The 16,908-nt window shown below is 40.7% G+C and overlaps 1 protein-coding gene across 4 annotated transcripts in view; it reads left to right on the top strand.

Moving 5' to 3' along the window:
* The window catches only part of Atrn (attractin), a 151,679-nt gene that overhangs the window by 24,111 nt on the left and 110,660 nt on the right, over positions 1 to 16,908 (top strand). For all 4 annotated transcript variants that reach the window (XM_076570657.1, XM_006984562.4, XM_076570656.1 and 1 more), the window contains exons 2-6: positions 4,183 to 4,266; positions 6,383 to 6,496; positions 13,377 to 13,505; positions 14,556 to 14,761; positions 15,870 to 16,038. In XM_076570657.1, coding sequence (XP_076426772.1) covers positions 6,396 to 6,496; positions 13,377 to 13,505; positions 14,556 to 14,761; positions 15,870 to 16,038 — 605 coding nt within the window. In that variant the 5' untranslated portion in view covers positions 4,183 to 4,266; positions 6,383 to 6,395. The remainder of the gene's footprint in view (positions 1 to 4,182; positions 4,267 to 6,382; positions 6,497 to 13,376; positions 13,506 to 14,555; positions 14,762 to 15,869; positions 16,039 to 16,908) is intronic.

Below are 16,908 nucleotides of genomic sequence, written 5' to 3' on the forward strand. Positions count from 1 at the left end.
GAAAGGCTCCAAAGCTGCACAGAGAAACCCTGTCTTAAAGAACAAAAAACCAAACCAAAACAAATAAAACAAACAAACAAACAAACAAATCAAAAATAGCACAAATAAATAGCTTAATGTGGCAACTCAAAAATCTGAAAAAACAAGAACAAACCAAATCTAAACCCAGTTGATGGCAAGAAATAATAATGAGAGCAAAAATTAATGAAATATAAACAAAGGAAAAAAAAGAGTCAGTGATCCTGAAAATTGATCCTTTGATAAGATAAGATCAACAGACCCTTGGCCTAACTAACCAAAATATATAGAGTACCCAAATTAACAGAACCAGAAATGAACAGATATTACAACAGACACCAAAAAAGTTCAGAATTTTATAACATAATACTTTAAAAACCGCTAATCCATTCAAGTTGGAAAACATTGAAGAAGTGAATGAATTTCTAGACTCAGCCAAATCACCAAAATTAAACGAAGAATTAATCAACAACATTGAAACAGTAATAAAAAGTCTACCAGATAAAAAAATAAAGTCCATGGCCAGATGAATTCCCAGCAAAATTCTACCAGACATTCAGGGAAGGTCTACAGCCAATCTTCTAAAAGTATTAAAAAAGAAAGACACAGAAGGAATATTCTCCAAATTTCTTCTATAAAGCCATTTGAAAATGAGAGAGAGGAGAAAGAGCCCAGACTGACCCTCTGACCCTGAGAGAGGCCCCAGTGGTATCCCCAAGAGAGACCTGGACCTGGGTAGTGGGTTAGTCATTATTCCTGGACATGTTGGTGAGGTGTTTTGAGAAAATCAGAGTTGGTGATGAGATTATGGAAGTTCTGCCTTCACCTGTGAAAGGTGAATTTAATTTTTCTTCTGAAATTGAGAGCGCCATCTGCTGACTTAGACATCTGAACTGCAGAACCTTTGTCCTTAAGGTTCTGGGATTGGCTCTAGTGTTCCAACATGGGACACCTCTGACAGGCAGTCCTTGCTCAAGAGCTTCCCCTCTGCCAAAGCTCAGCTTCCCCCTTTACCTAATTCTGCTTGTTTCTTGTAACACCTTCCTCTCAAGATGTTACGGCAAACCTAGGCCACAAACTCTTGGCTTAGCAAATGCTTCCCCAAAACTAGTCCTGGGGAGGTGGCTCAGGAGATGGTCAATCAGTAAAGTGCTTGTTGTGTAACCACAGCTGGGTGTGATGCTGCACACCTGGAACCAGTGCTGGGAGGGCCGCAAAGATGGATGGGTACCAGAGGTTCACTGACCAGGGACCACCTTGAACAAGGATTGCCTATCAGAGGTGTCCCATGTTGGATTGAAATGCTTGGACCTTTAAACCTTCAAAAATGTGGGCTGTCCTGGGAAAGGCATGACCTGTGGTAGTGCAGTCCATGAAAGACAAGTTGATGACCGTGTTCACTGCTCTAGCTGGCAACAAGTCCTTCCTTGAGCAGGGAATTTAGTTAGCATGTCTTCCTGTCTTTCTTAAGAAGGAGAAAACATTGCCTAGATGTCATCTACTAGACTCGTCTCACATCTTAGCAGTGGATTTCATGCTACGACAAAGATTAGTAATTCTCCTTTATAGCCATTGTCAACTTTTCTAGGAAAGAGAATCCTGGGCTTGGGGACTTCTGTTATCATATCTTGGCTAAGTGGCTAAATTTCCCTGCCCTCCTCTACGTGTAGATATATGCTTGTAACTTTTGGCTAATGGATGTATGCAGCATTTTCATTTTGGACTTAGGAGAGGGTGTGCCCTTTGATTTCTTCTTTGTGCTGGGTAGAGTAGGAGACTGAGGAATCATCTTGAATTTTAGGTAGAAGCCAAGTGTTGGGGGTGACAGAGAAGGTTACGGAACATCAGCTCACTGATAATTATGAGATTGCTTACCTGTTTGGGTGTGTGCATTTTTGGATTTCATATCTTAGGTCCTCCATTACTTTTTAGATTTTTTTTTTTTGCTAGGTGTATTAAAACTTAACCTTAAGTGAGTGTGTATTTCTAGTTAATTATTGGCAGTGAGCCTGATGATGGTGGCAGCTCATGCCTTTGATCCCAGCATTTGGGAGGCAGAGGCAGGCAAATCTCTTGAGTTTGAGGCCAGCCTGGTCTACAGAGATAGTTCCAGGAGAGCCAGGATAACACAGAGAAATCCTGTTTTGAAAAGCCAACCCCCTCCCCCCCCAATTCATTGGCAAAGAACACAAGGAAAGGAGGTTGTTTAGACTAACATATTTGGGGTGTAGTAGATGTTGACAGGGTACATAGATATCTGTATCACATGAGTGCAGTAGAAGAGAAAGGAAAGACAGTTGAGGGACTTGGGAGATCAGGTTTTTATCATGGTCTATCCATGAGATCTTAACTAGTGGGCTAAAAATGTGTGGCTGTTGATTAGTAAAGAAGTGATGGTTCAGTAGATTGATTGGTAGTCTCTGCAGGAGGAAGACTTACCTCTGGAGAGGAGGAACTAGATGGGGGGAGATAGAGACAGTGTTCAGGGCAGGAAACTTAGAATTCAATTTGTTGGTAGTCTTGGTAGTAACAATAGTAGGGCCCAGAGGCATGGGGGTTAAAGTAGGGCCAAGGAAAAGACGCCAGTCGTGAGGTTAAGAAACGGAGAGGCTGTGAGGCAGGGTGCTGCAGACCTGTAATCTCAGCATTAGCGGGGTAGGAGCTAGAGTTCAAGGCTACTCTCTGCCACTTAGCAAGTTTGAGGCCAACCTGGACCACACAATACCTTTTCTCAAAAACAAATTCCCCCAAACAAGAGAGACTGGATCTCAGATAGATCTCTTAGATGTTGATTAAGTAAACGGAAGACTGTAGATGGTCTGCTAACTTTGTGTGTCTGAGGAAGGGTAGCTGCAGTGTTGGCAGCTGACTTCCAAAGGAAGGGGGCACATCAAATGAGAGTGTGCATTTGAGAGAGCCTGACAGCTGGCGCAAGAGGAGCAGGAAGTGAGGAAAGAAGTAGCACATTTATTGCATACTCTTTTCTATGTAGCCAAAGATACTTGACACAAAACAGAAAACAGCAAACTGAGAATATATATTTTATAGGAAACAGACACATGGGGAGGTATTTGTTCTATAAAAGAGCTGTTAAACCTTAACCTGGGGGAAGAAAGCTAGCAGATTAGGCTTTGGATACAGTAGAATTTCATTTTATTTTGTTTTATGTATATGGATGTTTTGCTTGTATGTATATGTTTGTACCATGTATGTGTCTGGTGCCTGTGGAAGTCAGAAGAGGATGTCAGATTCTTCTGGAACAGGAGTTACAGATTGTGAGCTGCCATGTGGGTGCTAAGAATGGAATCAGGTCCTCTAGAAGAGCAATCAGTGTTCTTAACCACTGCTCTAGTCTCTTTGTGTAAAATTTTCATTAATTTACAAAGGAGAAAATGGAAGTGATAAAAACATGAGAAGATACCCAGGCATTAGAATTAGTGGAGTCAAAACATTAATGAGAAACTAGATATGCCTGACATGAGCAAGTTCGAAAAGTATGAAAATCCAGGAACTCTATCAAGTTGGTGCATACTGCTGTGGCGAGGTGGTAGGTGGCCAGTTACTTCAGAAGCAGTGGGTCCCGAGGGGTCTTCGGTGTGTTGTGCTCCACCGCAGACTGCCTGCTGTCTTCTGTGTTGTTGTTTTGCCTGTACCGTAACCTTGGACCTGTGGTTATGTAGTTGTAGCTTTTCAACTAAGAGTTTAAAAACTTAACAAAGTATTTATGACTTTTAAATTATTTATTTGGTTTTGAGACATAGTCTCAACCTATATGAAGCATAGGCTGGCCTGGAACTGTCTAGGTAGTTCAGGCTAGTGGTCCTCTTGCCATAGCCTTCTAAGTTTCCAGATTGCAGAATTGAGCCACTGACCACTCCTGGATTTTGTGGCCATTTTTATGGTATGAAGTATAACTTCCCTTTCATAACTAATATGATTTAGGCATTCAATTAGTGTTTACTTCTATTGCTTTGAATGTTTGTATCCTTTTATATGTGTGTCAGATACTTATTTCATCCAGTTTGAATGCAACTGTCCAGTCATTTTCTCCTAGTTGTAGTATACATATTGTATCAATCTACTTAATTTATTTTGTATTTATAACCAAGAAAGATAATACTGTATGAAATTTTGACTGACATTTTTTCTTTATTTAAATTACAGACTAACTGGATCTTCTGGATTTGTAACAGATGGACCTGGGAATTATAAATATAAAACGAAGTGCACATGGCTCATTGAAGGACAGTAAGTAATAATGGCTGACTTTAATTTATTTATTATAAGAGCTCATTGTAGCATAAAGTACTGAAGCATGTGTTACTGTTGTTCCTTGAGACAAGGCCTCAAGTTACTGTGTAACTCAGGCTGACCTTGAATTTTGATTTGTTGCTTCAGTTTCCAAGTGCTGGGTTTGTAGGACCCCCACACATTGTTTCTAAGATATCTTTCCTTAGTAGCTTTCCATTTGGCAAGTGGCTTTGCTTTTTAAAATTTACTTTTTAGGGGCGAAGGAGATGGCTCAGGGGTAAAGTGCTTGTGAGCGAATCGGGTGATAGGAGTTTAGTCCCTGGATCCCACAGTGGCAGGCCAACTCCAGAAAGTTGTCCTCTGACCTCCACACTTGTGTATGTGCATGCACATACACACAAATAATAAAACAAAAAATTTAAAAAAACTTAAAAACTTTAAAAAATTTAAAAAAAAATTTTTGGTGCCAGGGATTGAACCTAAGACCTCACTAAGCAAGTGCCTTACTATTAAATGACCCCTAAATTTATATATTTTTTAGAGTTCCAAGTTGACTTAATGTTACAAATGAATTATATATACCAGAAGTTTGCATATTTTAATTCTAATAGCTTAACATCAGTTAGAATCTTTTTAATGGTTTGTTAAAATCTTTATACAGTAATGTTAATGTGTCATTTTTTCTGAGAATTGCTTTTTATTATGGGCAAATTGATAAATCAGCCCTCAGATAACTGCTGTTGCTTATTCCCTGGCCCTCTTGTTCTTGCAGCTGTCTGTCTGCTCTCCTTTCTCCTGCTTTGTACCTGTCATTTAAGGCAGCGTTGCCAAAGCATTTTGTAGTCTCTGGACAAAACTTCGAAGATTCCAAGTAACTTGTTTATTTGTTGTATCTCTGAACTTCTTACCATCTTAGATACTCAAACCAAGAAATACTGTTTCTTAATTCATTTAAAAGCAACAGTTATAACCTACTACATATTAGCAGACATGCCTTGTTTGGTTTTCAGTGAGACGGGCTCACATTGGTAAGCACTGCCTGGCATGGTGGTCACTGTGTAGACCAGGCTGGCCTTGCACTGGCCATGTCCTCTGACTTCTGAGTGCTGGGGTTATAGGCAGATGCCACCACACCGTTTCTTATGTGGTACTGGCATCAAACCCAGAACTGTATGCATTCCAGTAAAGCATTCTGCCAACTGAGCTACATCCTGGTCCTAAATAGCATTTTTATTGAGAAAAAATTCCTTATATTTAAAGAAATTTTAAAAATAGCATTAAGATTTCACAACTCTCTTTGATAATCTGGCCACAACAGATCTTTTTTTGTTGTTATTTTATTTTATTTTTATTTATTTTATTTTTTTACCTTTCTAGAGCTTTATTGAGAGAGAGAGGGATGGAGGGAGGGAAGGAGGGAGGGAGAGAGAGAGAGAGAGAGAGAGAGAGAGAGAGAGAGAGAGAGAGAGGACCTTGCGGAGTGTGGAGTACAGAAGGAGAGAGTGCAGAAAAGAGAACACAGAGAGTGCCGAAAAGAGTGTTATTTTATTTTTAAATAAGCAGTATAAGCAACCTTAAATATGTGGCAGTTCCAGATGAGGGGGGAGAATTAAATATTAGAGAGAAAAATTGTTAGGTTTATCTATTTTGGAAAATTTCAGGGGTTTTTGTCTAGATGCTGAGCATAGTAAAATACAAAGGTGGGCTGGAGTGTTCGGGGTAGTCATTGAAAGTTAGCATTGCTAGTACAGTTGCTGAAATATCAGTGTCCTGTGAAGTGATGAGGGGACCAGGACTGGAACCGGTCTGCCCATTACTGTGACTTTCTGTAGGACATCTTAGTTTTCTCTAGATTCAGTCTAAGTCAGAGTTGACAAATAGTGTCCTTAAGATAGGGCCTTTTGGTACAGTGCCATGAAAAGGCAGAGACACAGGTACATTTAGAAAATATGTGTTATAAAATGATGTATTATAAATAGATCTCCAACAAATGCAGGAATGCTGTTTATATTTGCATATGTTTATATTGTATATTTTCTCCTTAAATTCTTTAAAAGTCTGTCTTTAGTATTTAATGCTATGATTATTATAAATTACTTAATTATTTTTCTAGGCCAAATAGAATAATGAGACTTCGTTTCAATCATTTTGCTACAGAATGTAGCTGGGACCATTTGTATGTTTATGATGGGGATTCTATTTACGCACCTCTGATTGCTGCCTTTAGGTAAGCTCAGCCATTATCTGATGTCTGAATTTAATTGTGTCTTCAGGATTGACTCCATACTTTTATCATTCTGTAACATTTATCTCATGGAGTAAAAATTAGTTCTGTCCCTGACATGTTCTCTTCACTTAGTTTTTATGTACTGGGTCATTTTCTGTGTGTGCTACAATGTAGCCGAGGTTAGCCTTGAACTTCCAGTCCTCCTCTCTCCACCTCCCAAGTGCTGCAGTACAGGCTTGCACCATCATGCCAGACTCATTCAGTGGTAGATGGCTGCAGCAGTAGCTAAGGGCTCATGTCTTGAACTGCAAGTAAGAGGCAGAGAGGGCATACTGGAGATGGTAGGAGGCTTTGAAACCTCAGGCCAACCCCAGTGACACTCCTCCAGCAAGGCCACACCTCCTAATCCTTCCCAAATAGCCACCAAGTGGAGGCCAAGTATTCAAATGCCTGAGACTTATTATGGGTGACATCTCATTCAAACCACCACAGGGATCCATCCTGAATATGGGCTGGGTTTTCATAGACTGGGGGCCGGGATGAATTAAACAGGAGATGGGAGAAAATAAGTAGATTTGCCCACGTGCTTGCTGACTGCAGTGAGTTGAGGAACTTTGTGGTGGTATTGTGTTCCCCAAAATATCGTGTACCTTAATAAACTTATCTGGGGTCAGAGAACAGAAAAGCCACTAGTTAGGCAGTGATAGCACATGCCTTCAATCCTAGCATTCCAGAGACAGAAATCCCTCTGGATCTCTGTGAGTTCAAGGCCATATTGGAAACAGCCAAGCATGGTGACACACGCCTTTAATCCCAGAAAGCCAGCCTTTAATCCCAGAGAGTGGTGGTAGAAAGCAGAAAGATATATAAGGCGTGAGGACCAGAAACTAGCAGCATTTGGCTGGTTAAGCTTCAGGCTTTCGAGCAGCAGTTCAGCTGAGATTCATTCTGGATGAGGACACAGAAGCTTCCAGTCTGAGGAAACAAGACCAGCTGAGAAGTTGGCCAGGTGAGGTTAGCTGTGGCTTGTTCTGTCTCTCTGATCTACCAGCATTGACCCCAATAACTGGCCTCGGGTTTGATTTTATTAATAAGAACTTTTAAGATTCCTGCTACAGAACTTCCCTGCTATACCCTCCCTGTGATGATGGGCTGAAATTTCTGAAACCAAAATAAATTGTTTTCTCTTAAGTTTGGTTGTTGTTTATTTTTTGAGGCAGGATCTCATGTAGCCTAGGCTGGACCTAAACTCAATGAAGCTAGTGATTACCTTGAATCTACCTCCCAAGTGCTAGGATTATAGGCATGTGCTTCCAAGTCTGTGGGTCTTTAAGTTGTTTGTATTGGGTGTTTTATCATAGTGATAAGTCTGACTAATGCACTAGCAAATTTACACAGTACAGTTGTGAAGTCAGGTTGTGCCTCAGATGTGTTCAGAAATTCCATGTTAGCTTGGGACAGTTATGCTGAGTTTCAGGTTTATGAAGAAAATACTTTTAGTTCTGTGAATTTTCAAAAATGGTTCTAGGGCCAGAGAGATGGCTCACTTGAAAAAGCATGAAGACTCATGAACCCTGCCGGTAGTACCTGCCTGTATCCTCAGTACTTGGAGGAGATAGATGAACAGGTAGAATCTTGAAGTTCATTGGCTGGCTAGTCTACCTGAGTTGATGAACTTCAGATTTGAGACACCCTGTCTCAAAAAAACAAAAAACAAAAAACAAAAAACCAACCAACCAACCAACCAACCAACCAACCAAACAAACAAACAAAAAAACGGAGCTGGGGAGATGGCTCCATGGTTAAGAGCACTGACTGCCCTTCCAGAGGCTCCACAATTGAGTCCCAGCACTCAAATGATGGTTCACAACCACCTGTAACTCCAGTTCGGGGATCCAGTGTCCTCTTCTGGCCTCTGCAGGCATTAAGCACACACATTCATGCAGGCAAAACACCACTACACATAAAATAATAATAAAAAAAATAAGGTGGATAGTGATAGAAGACAGACACTCAACATCTACCTCTGACCTCTACACATATGTTCACATAAGTGCATGGGTATTTGCACTAACAAGTATATACAGCACACTAAAAAAAAAAAAAAAGTTGTAAACATTGGTGTTCTTAAATGTTCACCCTGTGACCTGTGGACCTTATATAACTGGGACACAACACAGAATCATAAACTTACTTAAAACATTATGAGGTGTGTGTGTGTGTGTGTGTGTGTGTGTGCGCGCGCGTGCGCGTAGTTATTTTTGTAACTTGATTGCATGTTTCTTAATATGAACTTTATAGATGATGACATTGTATCACAGTGCTCCAAGGTTGGCCATACCTGCTGGTCTGTGCCCAGAATATGAAGTTGTGAGCAGCCTAGGGCAGGCAGTTGAGAAACTGGCTGCATCTTAAACTGCATCTGCATGTACTGATCCTCCTTAGGGACAGGGATAGGAACATGGGAGGCGACTCATGGTAGCTTCTCTTCCTCACCCACATGTTGTACATGCTGAGCTAGACTATGTTTGTGTTTATTTGCTTTCATTCTGGGAGACATCTACACATGCCAAAGCTGTCACAGTTTGAAGTTTTTTGTTTTTTGTTTTTTTTTTTTGGTTTTTCGAGACAGGGTTTCTCTGTGTAGCTTTGCGCCTTTCCTGGAACTCACTTGGTAGCCCAGGCTGGCCTCGAACTCACAAAGATCCGCCTGCCTCTGCCTCCCGAGTGCTGGGATTAAAGGCGTGCGCCACCACCGCCCGGCTCAGTTTGAAGTTTTAAAGTGAGTAAAAGCAAATGGCCAAATGTCTTTGACAGTGGAGAAGCTGACCTGTTTTTTCCAGCCTCATGTAGTTGTAGTTGGCAAAGTTATTCACCCTACACGTTGAAATGCCTTCACTATAAGAAGACCATCAAAACCTTCTAGCAGCATACTGCTTTAAGCCCTACCCAGGCTCTGCCACTTTAGGCCTTGATGAGCCGCTGTGAGCTAGACTGGATTTCTCTCTCTGCCCATTTGAAGAAAGTGAGACTCTGAGATGTCAGCAACATTCCCAGATATATGAAAGGACTGAATCTCAGGTCTATTTGTTTCCTCAAATCTGTGGTAGACTAAGAGAGTGCAGTGTTTCCCACACGTGATTGAAATCCCCAATCCTTTCCTATGCCTGTTAAGTAAGATTGCATGTAACATACCTGTGTCTGGATGGCCTTACTCTTCTCCCTTTGTGTGTGTGCGTGTTGTGTGAGTTTAGGATAATGTTCAGGATAGCCTCTTAACCTAGCCTCTCATTTTATGTGGGTTCCAGGAATCAAAAGCAGTTCATCAGGCTTTATAAGACAACTGCTTTATCCACTGAGCCATCCCACCAACCTAATAAATACACAGCCCTTCATTATTTCAAGGGAGTCTGCTGCAAATGGAGTGTCTCAATCTGAACATCTGAAACTCCCCATATCCATACCTTTTTGAGTGTTTACATGATACCACAAATGGAAGATGTCACACCATGAGACCTTATTTCTTAAGCAAAATTATTAAAGATACTGCATAAATTACTTTTAGGCAATGTGTATGGGGCATATGAAATGTAAAATTTTCTGTTTAGGCATAGAAATACCCTGAAGATATTTTATTCTGTGTATACACTATACACATATTCCCAAACATGAAAACTCTGAAATTTGAAACATGTCTGGTCTAACACTTCTGAATAAAGAATACTCACCTTCTGTTCATGAAGCCAGTGGAAGCACAAGGAAAGGCTGTATCAGTTTGTTTCCTATTGCTGTGATAAAACACCATGGCCAAACCGACTTACGGAAGAGTTTATTTGAGCTATGGCTCCAGAGGAAAAGTCCTTTCTGGCAGGGAGGCATGGCAGCAAGCAGCAAGCAGGGCCACTGGAGCAGAGTGCTGAGAGCTCACACACTGTATCATAAGCACAGAGCAGAGTGCTCACTGGAATATGTGACGCTTTTTACTCTGAAAGTATGCCCCACGTGATGGGCCTCACCTCCTAAATGTTTCCAACAGCACTACCAAACCAGGGACCAACTGTTCACATGCCTGACACTGGGTGACATTTCTTATTTAAACCACCAAAATGGCTACTAGTGTCATCTAAATGTCTGATCAAAAGTCACCTCACCTCTTTCCAGCCCCGTCTCTTTCTAAAGCAGCACTGTCTGTTCATTTCCTCTGCTGTTGCCTTTGTTGAGTTACCTCTGAGTAGTATTGTGAATACATGCACTCTCGTGTGGTGCTCTGTAGTAGGCTTGTTTCTCTGAATTCCATGAGGACAAAGACATTGTCTTGTTCACTTGTTGAATTTCTGGTACCTAGAACAATGCTTCAAGGGTAAGTATTTAGTATTTTTTAAAAGATTGTTTTTATTTTAACTTACAAATGTTTTGTCTGCATGTATTCATGTAAGTGCACCACATTCTTGCCTGGTGCCTGCAGAGGCCAAGAAGAGGGCAAATTCCCTAGAACTGGAGTTACAGGCTGAACCCAGGTGCTCTGCAAGCGTCCCTAGCCACTGAGCCTTCTCTCCAGCCCAAGCACTGAGTGTTTATTAATTGATACGCCGTGGAAAACGTGTCTGTGTTCTGTAAGGCCTTGTGTACTGTCAGAATCTTAGTGTTCCTGTGTTTATCTTCAGATAAAATTTTAACGAGGACTGGAGAGGTGGCTTGGTTGTTATAGTGCTTATCACCCAAACCTGAAGATCTGGATTTAAATCTCCAGTGCTCACATAAAAGCCAGGTGTGGTTTGTGAGTCTGTTGGTTGCAGTATTGAGGAGGCAGAGACAAGAGAATTCCTGGGGCTTGCTGGCCAGCCAGTCTAGCCAATCAGTGAGCTCAGTAAGACCTACCTCAAACAATGGCACATGCACCTAATCCCAGCACTTGAGGCAGGGCAGGTGGCTCTCTTGAATTCAGGCTAGCTGGACCACATAGTGAAACTCTGTCTCCAAAGAAAAGATGGGGGTGATTGAAGACACCTGACAGCGGCTTCTGGCCTCTACAATGTACCCGCCCCCCACAGGTACAGGTAACATGCATACACACATGTGTTCACATACAAATTAAATGAAAAAGCATCCTCTTCCCATTTTCATTCCCTGTTCATGTGCTCTTCTGGTCACTTTATGTGCATTCGCCCAAGTTCACATAGACAGACAGGTACACTAGGCCAGTTTGCCGTGTGCATCCCTGCCCTACCTGTTTATCCTCATGAGCTCCTTGTGAGTCCTGCAGACCTAAGATTTGTATTGACTCATTTAATCAACTCCTAGGAATGGGCAATTAGGTGACTTTCAACCTGTTGTCATCTGAATAGTGCTGTAGTAAGATTCGTTGTTTTTCTGTGTATATAAGGAAGTATTTCTTTCACAAAGAGAATTACTAGGTTAGTCAATGAGGTTTTTAGATGGTTATAGCCCTGAAGTAGGAATTTACCTGGTGTAACCTTCAGAAAAGTGAGGGAACTAGGGATTGAGTGAGTGAAAGGGAGAGAGTAATAGGGGATACGTTGTTTATTCATTGGGTAGAGTTGTATGTGTGGGGCAAATTACATGGCCTTTGGTATTGACTGAATGTGGTTGGTAGCAGTGGTTGTAGTGAATTGATACTGGGGCAAAAAAGGTAGGAGCAATTAAACATGAAAATTGATTAACCTTGGGAGTACATCATGTATTAAACTAGCAAGACCAATATCTTCCTTGCTCTTAGTAATGTGAGGTGGGGATGGACATTTTCATTGAATTTTCACTGTATTGAGATTTCAAGTTATCATACACATATACATATTTCCATGGAACTCGCTATGTAGATCATACTAGTCTCAAACTCACAGAGATCTCTGTGTCTGCCTCTCGAGTACTGGGATTGAAGGCATGTGCCACCATTCCCAGCCTTCAAGTTAGCATATATCTTTTGGAAAACAAGTTGGTATAGTATTATGGGCCAAATATCTTAAAAATGGTAGTCACTTATTCGGTAATTCTTTACTTCACATGAATTTACTGCTATCTAATACTTTGAATATTATTTGCTGGTCTCTTATTGAGATTCTAGGGAGAGCTTTTGGAGCCTTCAGAGACAGAAATGCCTGTTGTGTATTATTTATAAAGTGGAACATAAAATATATGCTACCAATTGAGCAAAGAAAATGCATCTGAAAGTTAACAGTATAAGGATTATAGATTCAGTTCATCTTTCTTTTTTTTTGATTTTTCGAGACAGGGTTTCTCTGTGTAGTTTTGCGCCTTTCCTGGGACTCACTTGGTAGCCCAGGCTGGCCTCGAACTCACAGAGATCCGCCTGCCTCTGCCTCCCGAGTGCTGGGATTAAAGGCGTGCGCCACCACCGCCCGGCCAGTTCATCTTTCTATTTGTATTTTATATAAAACATTTATTTAAAAAATATAGGTATTAAGACATAACATGATACATATTACTACATGAAATATATAAAATATTTTCTCTTTCAACAGTACATATTTGGCAATTATCAATTCATAATTTGTTATTTATGTGATTGTAAAGACTTGAGAGTACCATTATTTCAACAACAACAAAAAACCAAAGTCATTGGTTTCAAATCATTTTAGGAGCTGGGCATGGTAGTGCACCCCTGTAATCCCAGCACTTGAGGTAGAGGCAGGTGGGGCTGTGAGTCTGAGGCCAGCTAGAGGTACATTCAACTCTGCAGCAGCAGGAGCAGCAAGATCAGACCGACAGCAACAGCAGAATAAAGGAAGTGTAGCAGACTCGGGGCTGGTCCTCAGCACATCCACAGCTGACTAGACTCTGACCGAAAACTGTAGAGATAATTCTGTTGAAATTGCTGTAATTTGCTCTGTTTGCATTTCAGTGGCCTCATCGTTCCTGAAAGAGATGGCAATGAGACAGCCCCGGAGGTCACTGTCACTTCAGGTTATGCACTGCTGCATTTTTTCAGTGATGCTGCTTATAATCTGACTGGATTTAATATCACTTACAAGTAAGAGTTTTAGATTTAATACTTATAATAGTATTCAAAGGCTTTTAATCATGCTAGTACATTGGCGGGCTTACAGCAAGTCAGGCACCTTGCTAAATATTAATACAGACTTTCTTATTTAAAATTCTTGTAAGTATTCAGTGAGAGGTAGGCACTGTTTTTCTTCTCGTTGTATAATTGAGGAAACAGGAGCTAAAAGATTAAACAAATGTCAGCTCCAGTGGTTGGGACCATAGTTTCTAGATCTTGTCTCTGAGCAATCTCCTGAAAGAGAGGGGCATTCTTCCTACTGCTGCAAGAAAATGTCAGGGGTTTTACTACGTGAATTTAACAAAGACTAGTAGTGTCTCAGTAATAATCAGTAGTAGGAGAAATCTTTATTTTTAAACGGTTATGACAGAGCTCTAATGCAGTTCTTTAAAAAGTCTGAATTGTGTCATCTCAAAGTGTATCAATACTTTTATCTTAAATTATGTTATGAGACACAGTTAAACTCATCATGAAGTTAGCTGCTCTTCTTCATCTGAAATGAGTTGATTAAAGTTACTAAAGATCTTTAACTGTATCACTGGACACTAATCTTAAGTTCTATGAATTCTCAGAGACTTGACAGAGAACTGTGCACCATGAATGTATTGGCAGTTTACTGGATCCCTTTCCTTCCACCGTTTCCCAGCATGAACTTGGCGCTTTTGTAGAACTCATTACTAATGAGCTACCAGGAAGAGTAGGATCCTGGTTCACAGCCTAGAGCCAAGTCTGAGTGATTATGCACAAATCTTTCTTGTTTTGTAATTTCTCTAACTTTCTGAGTTATTTATTCTTACCTCCTTCGTATGCGAATCCAGCAGGGTTGATTTGATTTCATTACTTGAACCTTGGGCTCTCGCTACACAGAGCTCAGTGAGCACACATGGGCTAAATGGTAAGTCCTGTAGTTATACCTGTGAATGAACTGAAGACAGTCAGAGCCTTAAACTGTGTAGGAGGAGGTTCTGATTACAATTGCAGTGTTCCTCTCATTGACTTAGTTTTCTCCTATCTTTGTAGTTTTGACATGTGTCCGAATAATTGCTCAGGCCGAGGAGAGTGTAAGAGCAGTAACAGCAGCAATACTGTTGAGTGTCAATGTTCTGAAAACTGGAAAGGGGAATCGTGTGACATTCCTCACTGTACAGACAACTGTGGCTTTCCTCACCGAGGCATCTGTAATGCAAGTGACGTCAGAGGGTGCTCCTGCTCCCCCAACTGGCAGGGTAGGAGCTGCCTTTTCACTGTCCTTCCAGTAACAGAAAGTTCTAGTTTAGTGAACTGTAAGGGAGCCTATTTTAGCAGTTGTATATTTAATGTTAATCATGTATCAGATGGCACATGAGCATTCATCTCCCTTTATTTCAGATTCTTTAAATTTTACACTCATGTGGTTGTTGTTGATATCCTTAGAATTATGGAAAGGTTTGACATGTCCTTTGCAACTCATTCATGAAAATTAGGGAACATGGTCTCATGTTAGAGGGGCAGAGAACCAGGCTGAGAGATAGGCAAGAGCTAGTCTCTTTCATCAGTTCAGCTCCTGAATTTACCAGAAGATAGATTTGGCTCTGTCATTATATTTTAATCATAAAGTCTTCTCTAATTGAATTGATAACGCCTTGGTCTGCCCTTTCCCCTAAGAGCTGCTTAAGCAAGATTTGTACTAAAAGTTTTAACCTGAATATTGCCAAGTCATCAAAAAGTGTGTGATACTAAATTTTATTAGGGAGTAATTGTTTTTGGTCAGCATCTTGAGTAAATTGAAAACACCTGCCGGGTAGTGGTGGTACATGCCTTTAATCCCAGCACTTAGGGGGTAGAGGCAGGCAGATCTTTGTAAGTTCGAGGCCAGCCTGGTTTACAGAGTGAGTTCCAGAACAACTAGGACTGTTACACAGAGAAACCCTGTCTTGAAAAAAAAAAAACAAACAGAAACAACCAAACAAACGAAAAATCACCAGTTAGGTGCTGAAGAGATGGCTTATTTAAGAGCACTGGTTGCTCTTCCAGAGGACCCAGGTTTGATTCCCAGCACCTGCATAATAGCTCACAACATCTGTAACTCGAGTTCCCAGGGATCCAATGCCTTTTTCTTGCCTCAGTGGACACCTGTCAGGCAAGTGGTACATAGACATACATGTAGGTAAAACACCTATACATGTAAAAATTTTAAAGCCCTACAAGTTAAAGACGTGTGATACTTAAAAGCTATTCTTTAAATACTCTTTGCATTTAGATTAGAACTTAGAATACTATAAACTTTCAGGCTGCCTTTTGTGAAACCTTTTTTTTTTGTTGTTGTTGTTCCTTTTGTTTGTTTGTTTTAATTAGGTCCTGGATGTTCAATTCCTGTGCCAGCTAACCAATCTTTCTGGATTCGAGAAGACTATTCTGATTTAAAGCTCCCCAGAGCCTCTCATAAAGCTGTGGTCAATGGGAATATAATGTGGGTTGTTGGCGGATATATGTTCAACCACTCGGATTACAGCATGGTTTTAGCGTAAGTGACTTTATAATTTACACTTTTATTTATTATTACTGTGTGTATATATGGTGGGGTGGGGGTGAAAATGGTGTGTCATGGTGTGCAAGTGGCAACCAAAAGACAACTGTGTGGAGCTGATTTTCTCCTTCATCTTTACATGAGTTTGGGGTCTTTAGGGCAGGTTGCCAGACTTGTAATGCTTCACCCTCTGAGCCAGCTCACCAGCTCTATAAATGCTTTAAGCACTTTTGCAAGAAGCTTAGGTTTCCACTCTGAAAACTATGCCATAAAAATAATAAAAAAGACAAGAAATTATAAGTAATTACTAAGGAAAATCTCTGTTTAAACTCCACTAGTAGTCTTCTAAACTTTTATATTATATATAAAATCTTAAAAAGGAAAACATTAAAAAACATTTACAATTGGAGCTGGCTTATAGATTCAGAGGTCTAGTCCATTATCATCATGGCAGGAAGCGTGACTGACTACATGCAGGCAGACATGGTACTGGAGAGGTAGCTGAGAATTCTACGTCTGGATCCACAGGCAGCAGGAAGAGAAGGCCACACCAGGAATGGCTTGAGCATCTGAGACCTCCATGCCCACCCACAGTCTCACACTTCCTCCAACAAGGCCACACCTCCTCCAACAAGGCCACACCTCCCAATAGTGCCACTCCTTCTGAGCCTGTGGGGCCATTTTCATTCAAACCACTACAGTTGATGTTTTAAAATTGAGAGCTCTGAAGAATTCATGTCTTAATAAGAGAAACTTATCTTTTAGAGATACTTTCTCTGATATTTTGCTTTAGGTATGTAGTGGGTTATATAAATAGAGGTTACTTAATATTTTAATATTAATAATTTTCATATGTCAGATGCTTTC

This window comes from Peromyscus maniculatus, chromosome 4 (assembly GCF_049852395.1).
Source record: "Peromyscus maniculatus bairdii isolate BWxNUB_F1_BW_parent chromosome 4, HU_Pman_BW_mat_3.1, whole genome shotgun sequence".
In the NCBI taxonomy this organism is placed as follows: domain Eukaryota; kingdom Metazoa; phylum Chordata; class Mammalia; order Rodentia; family Cricetidae; genus Peromyscus; species Peromyscus maniculatus.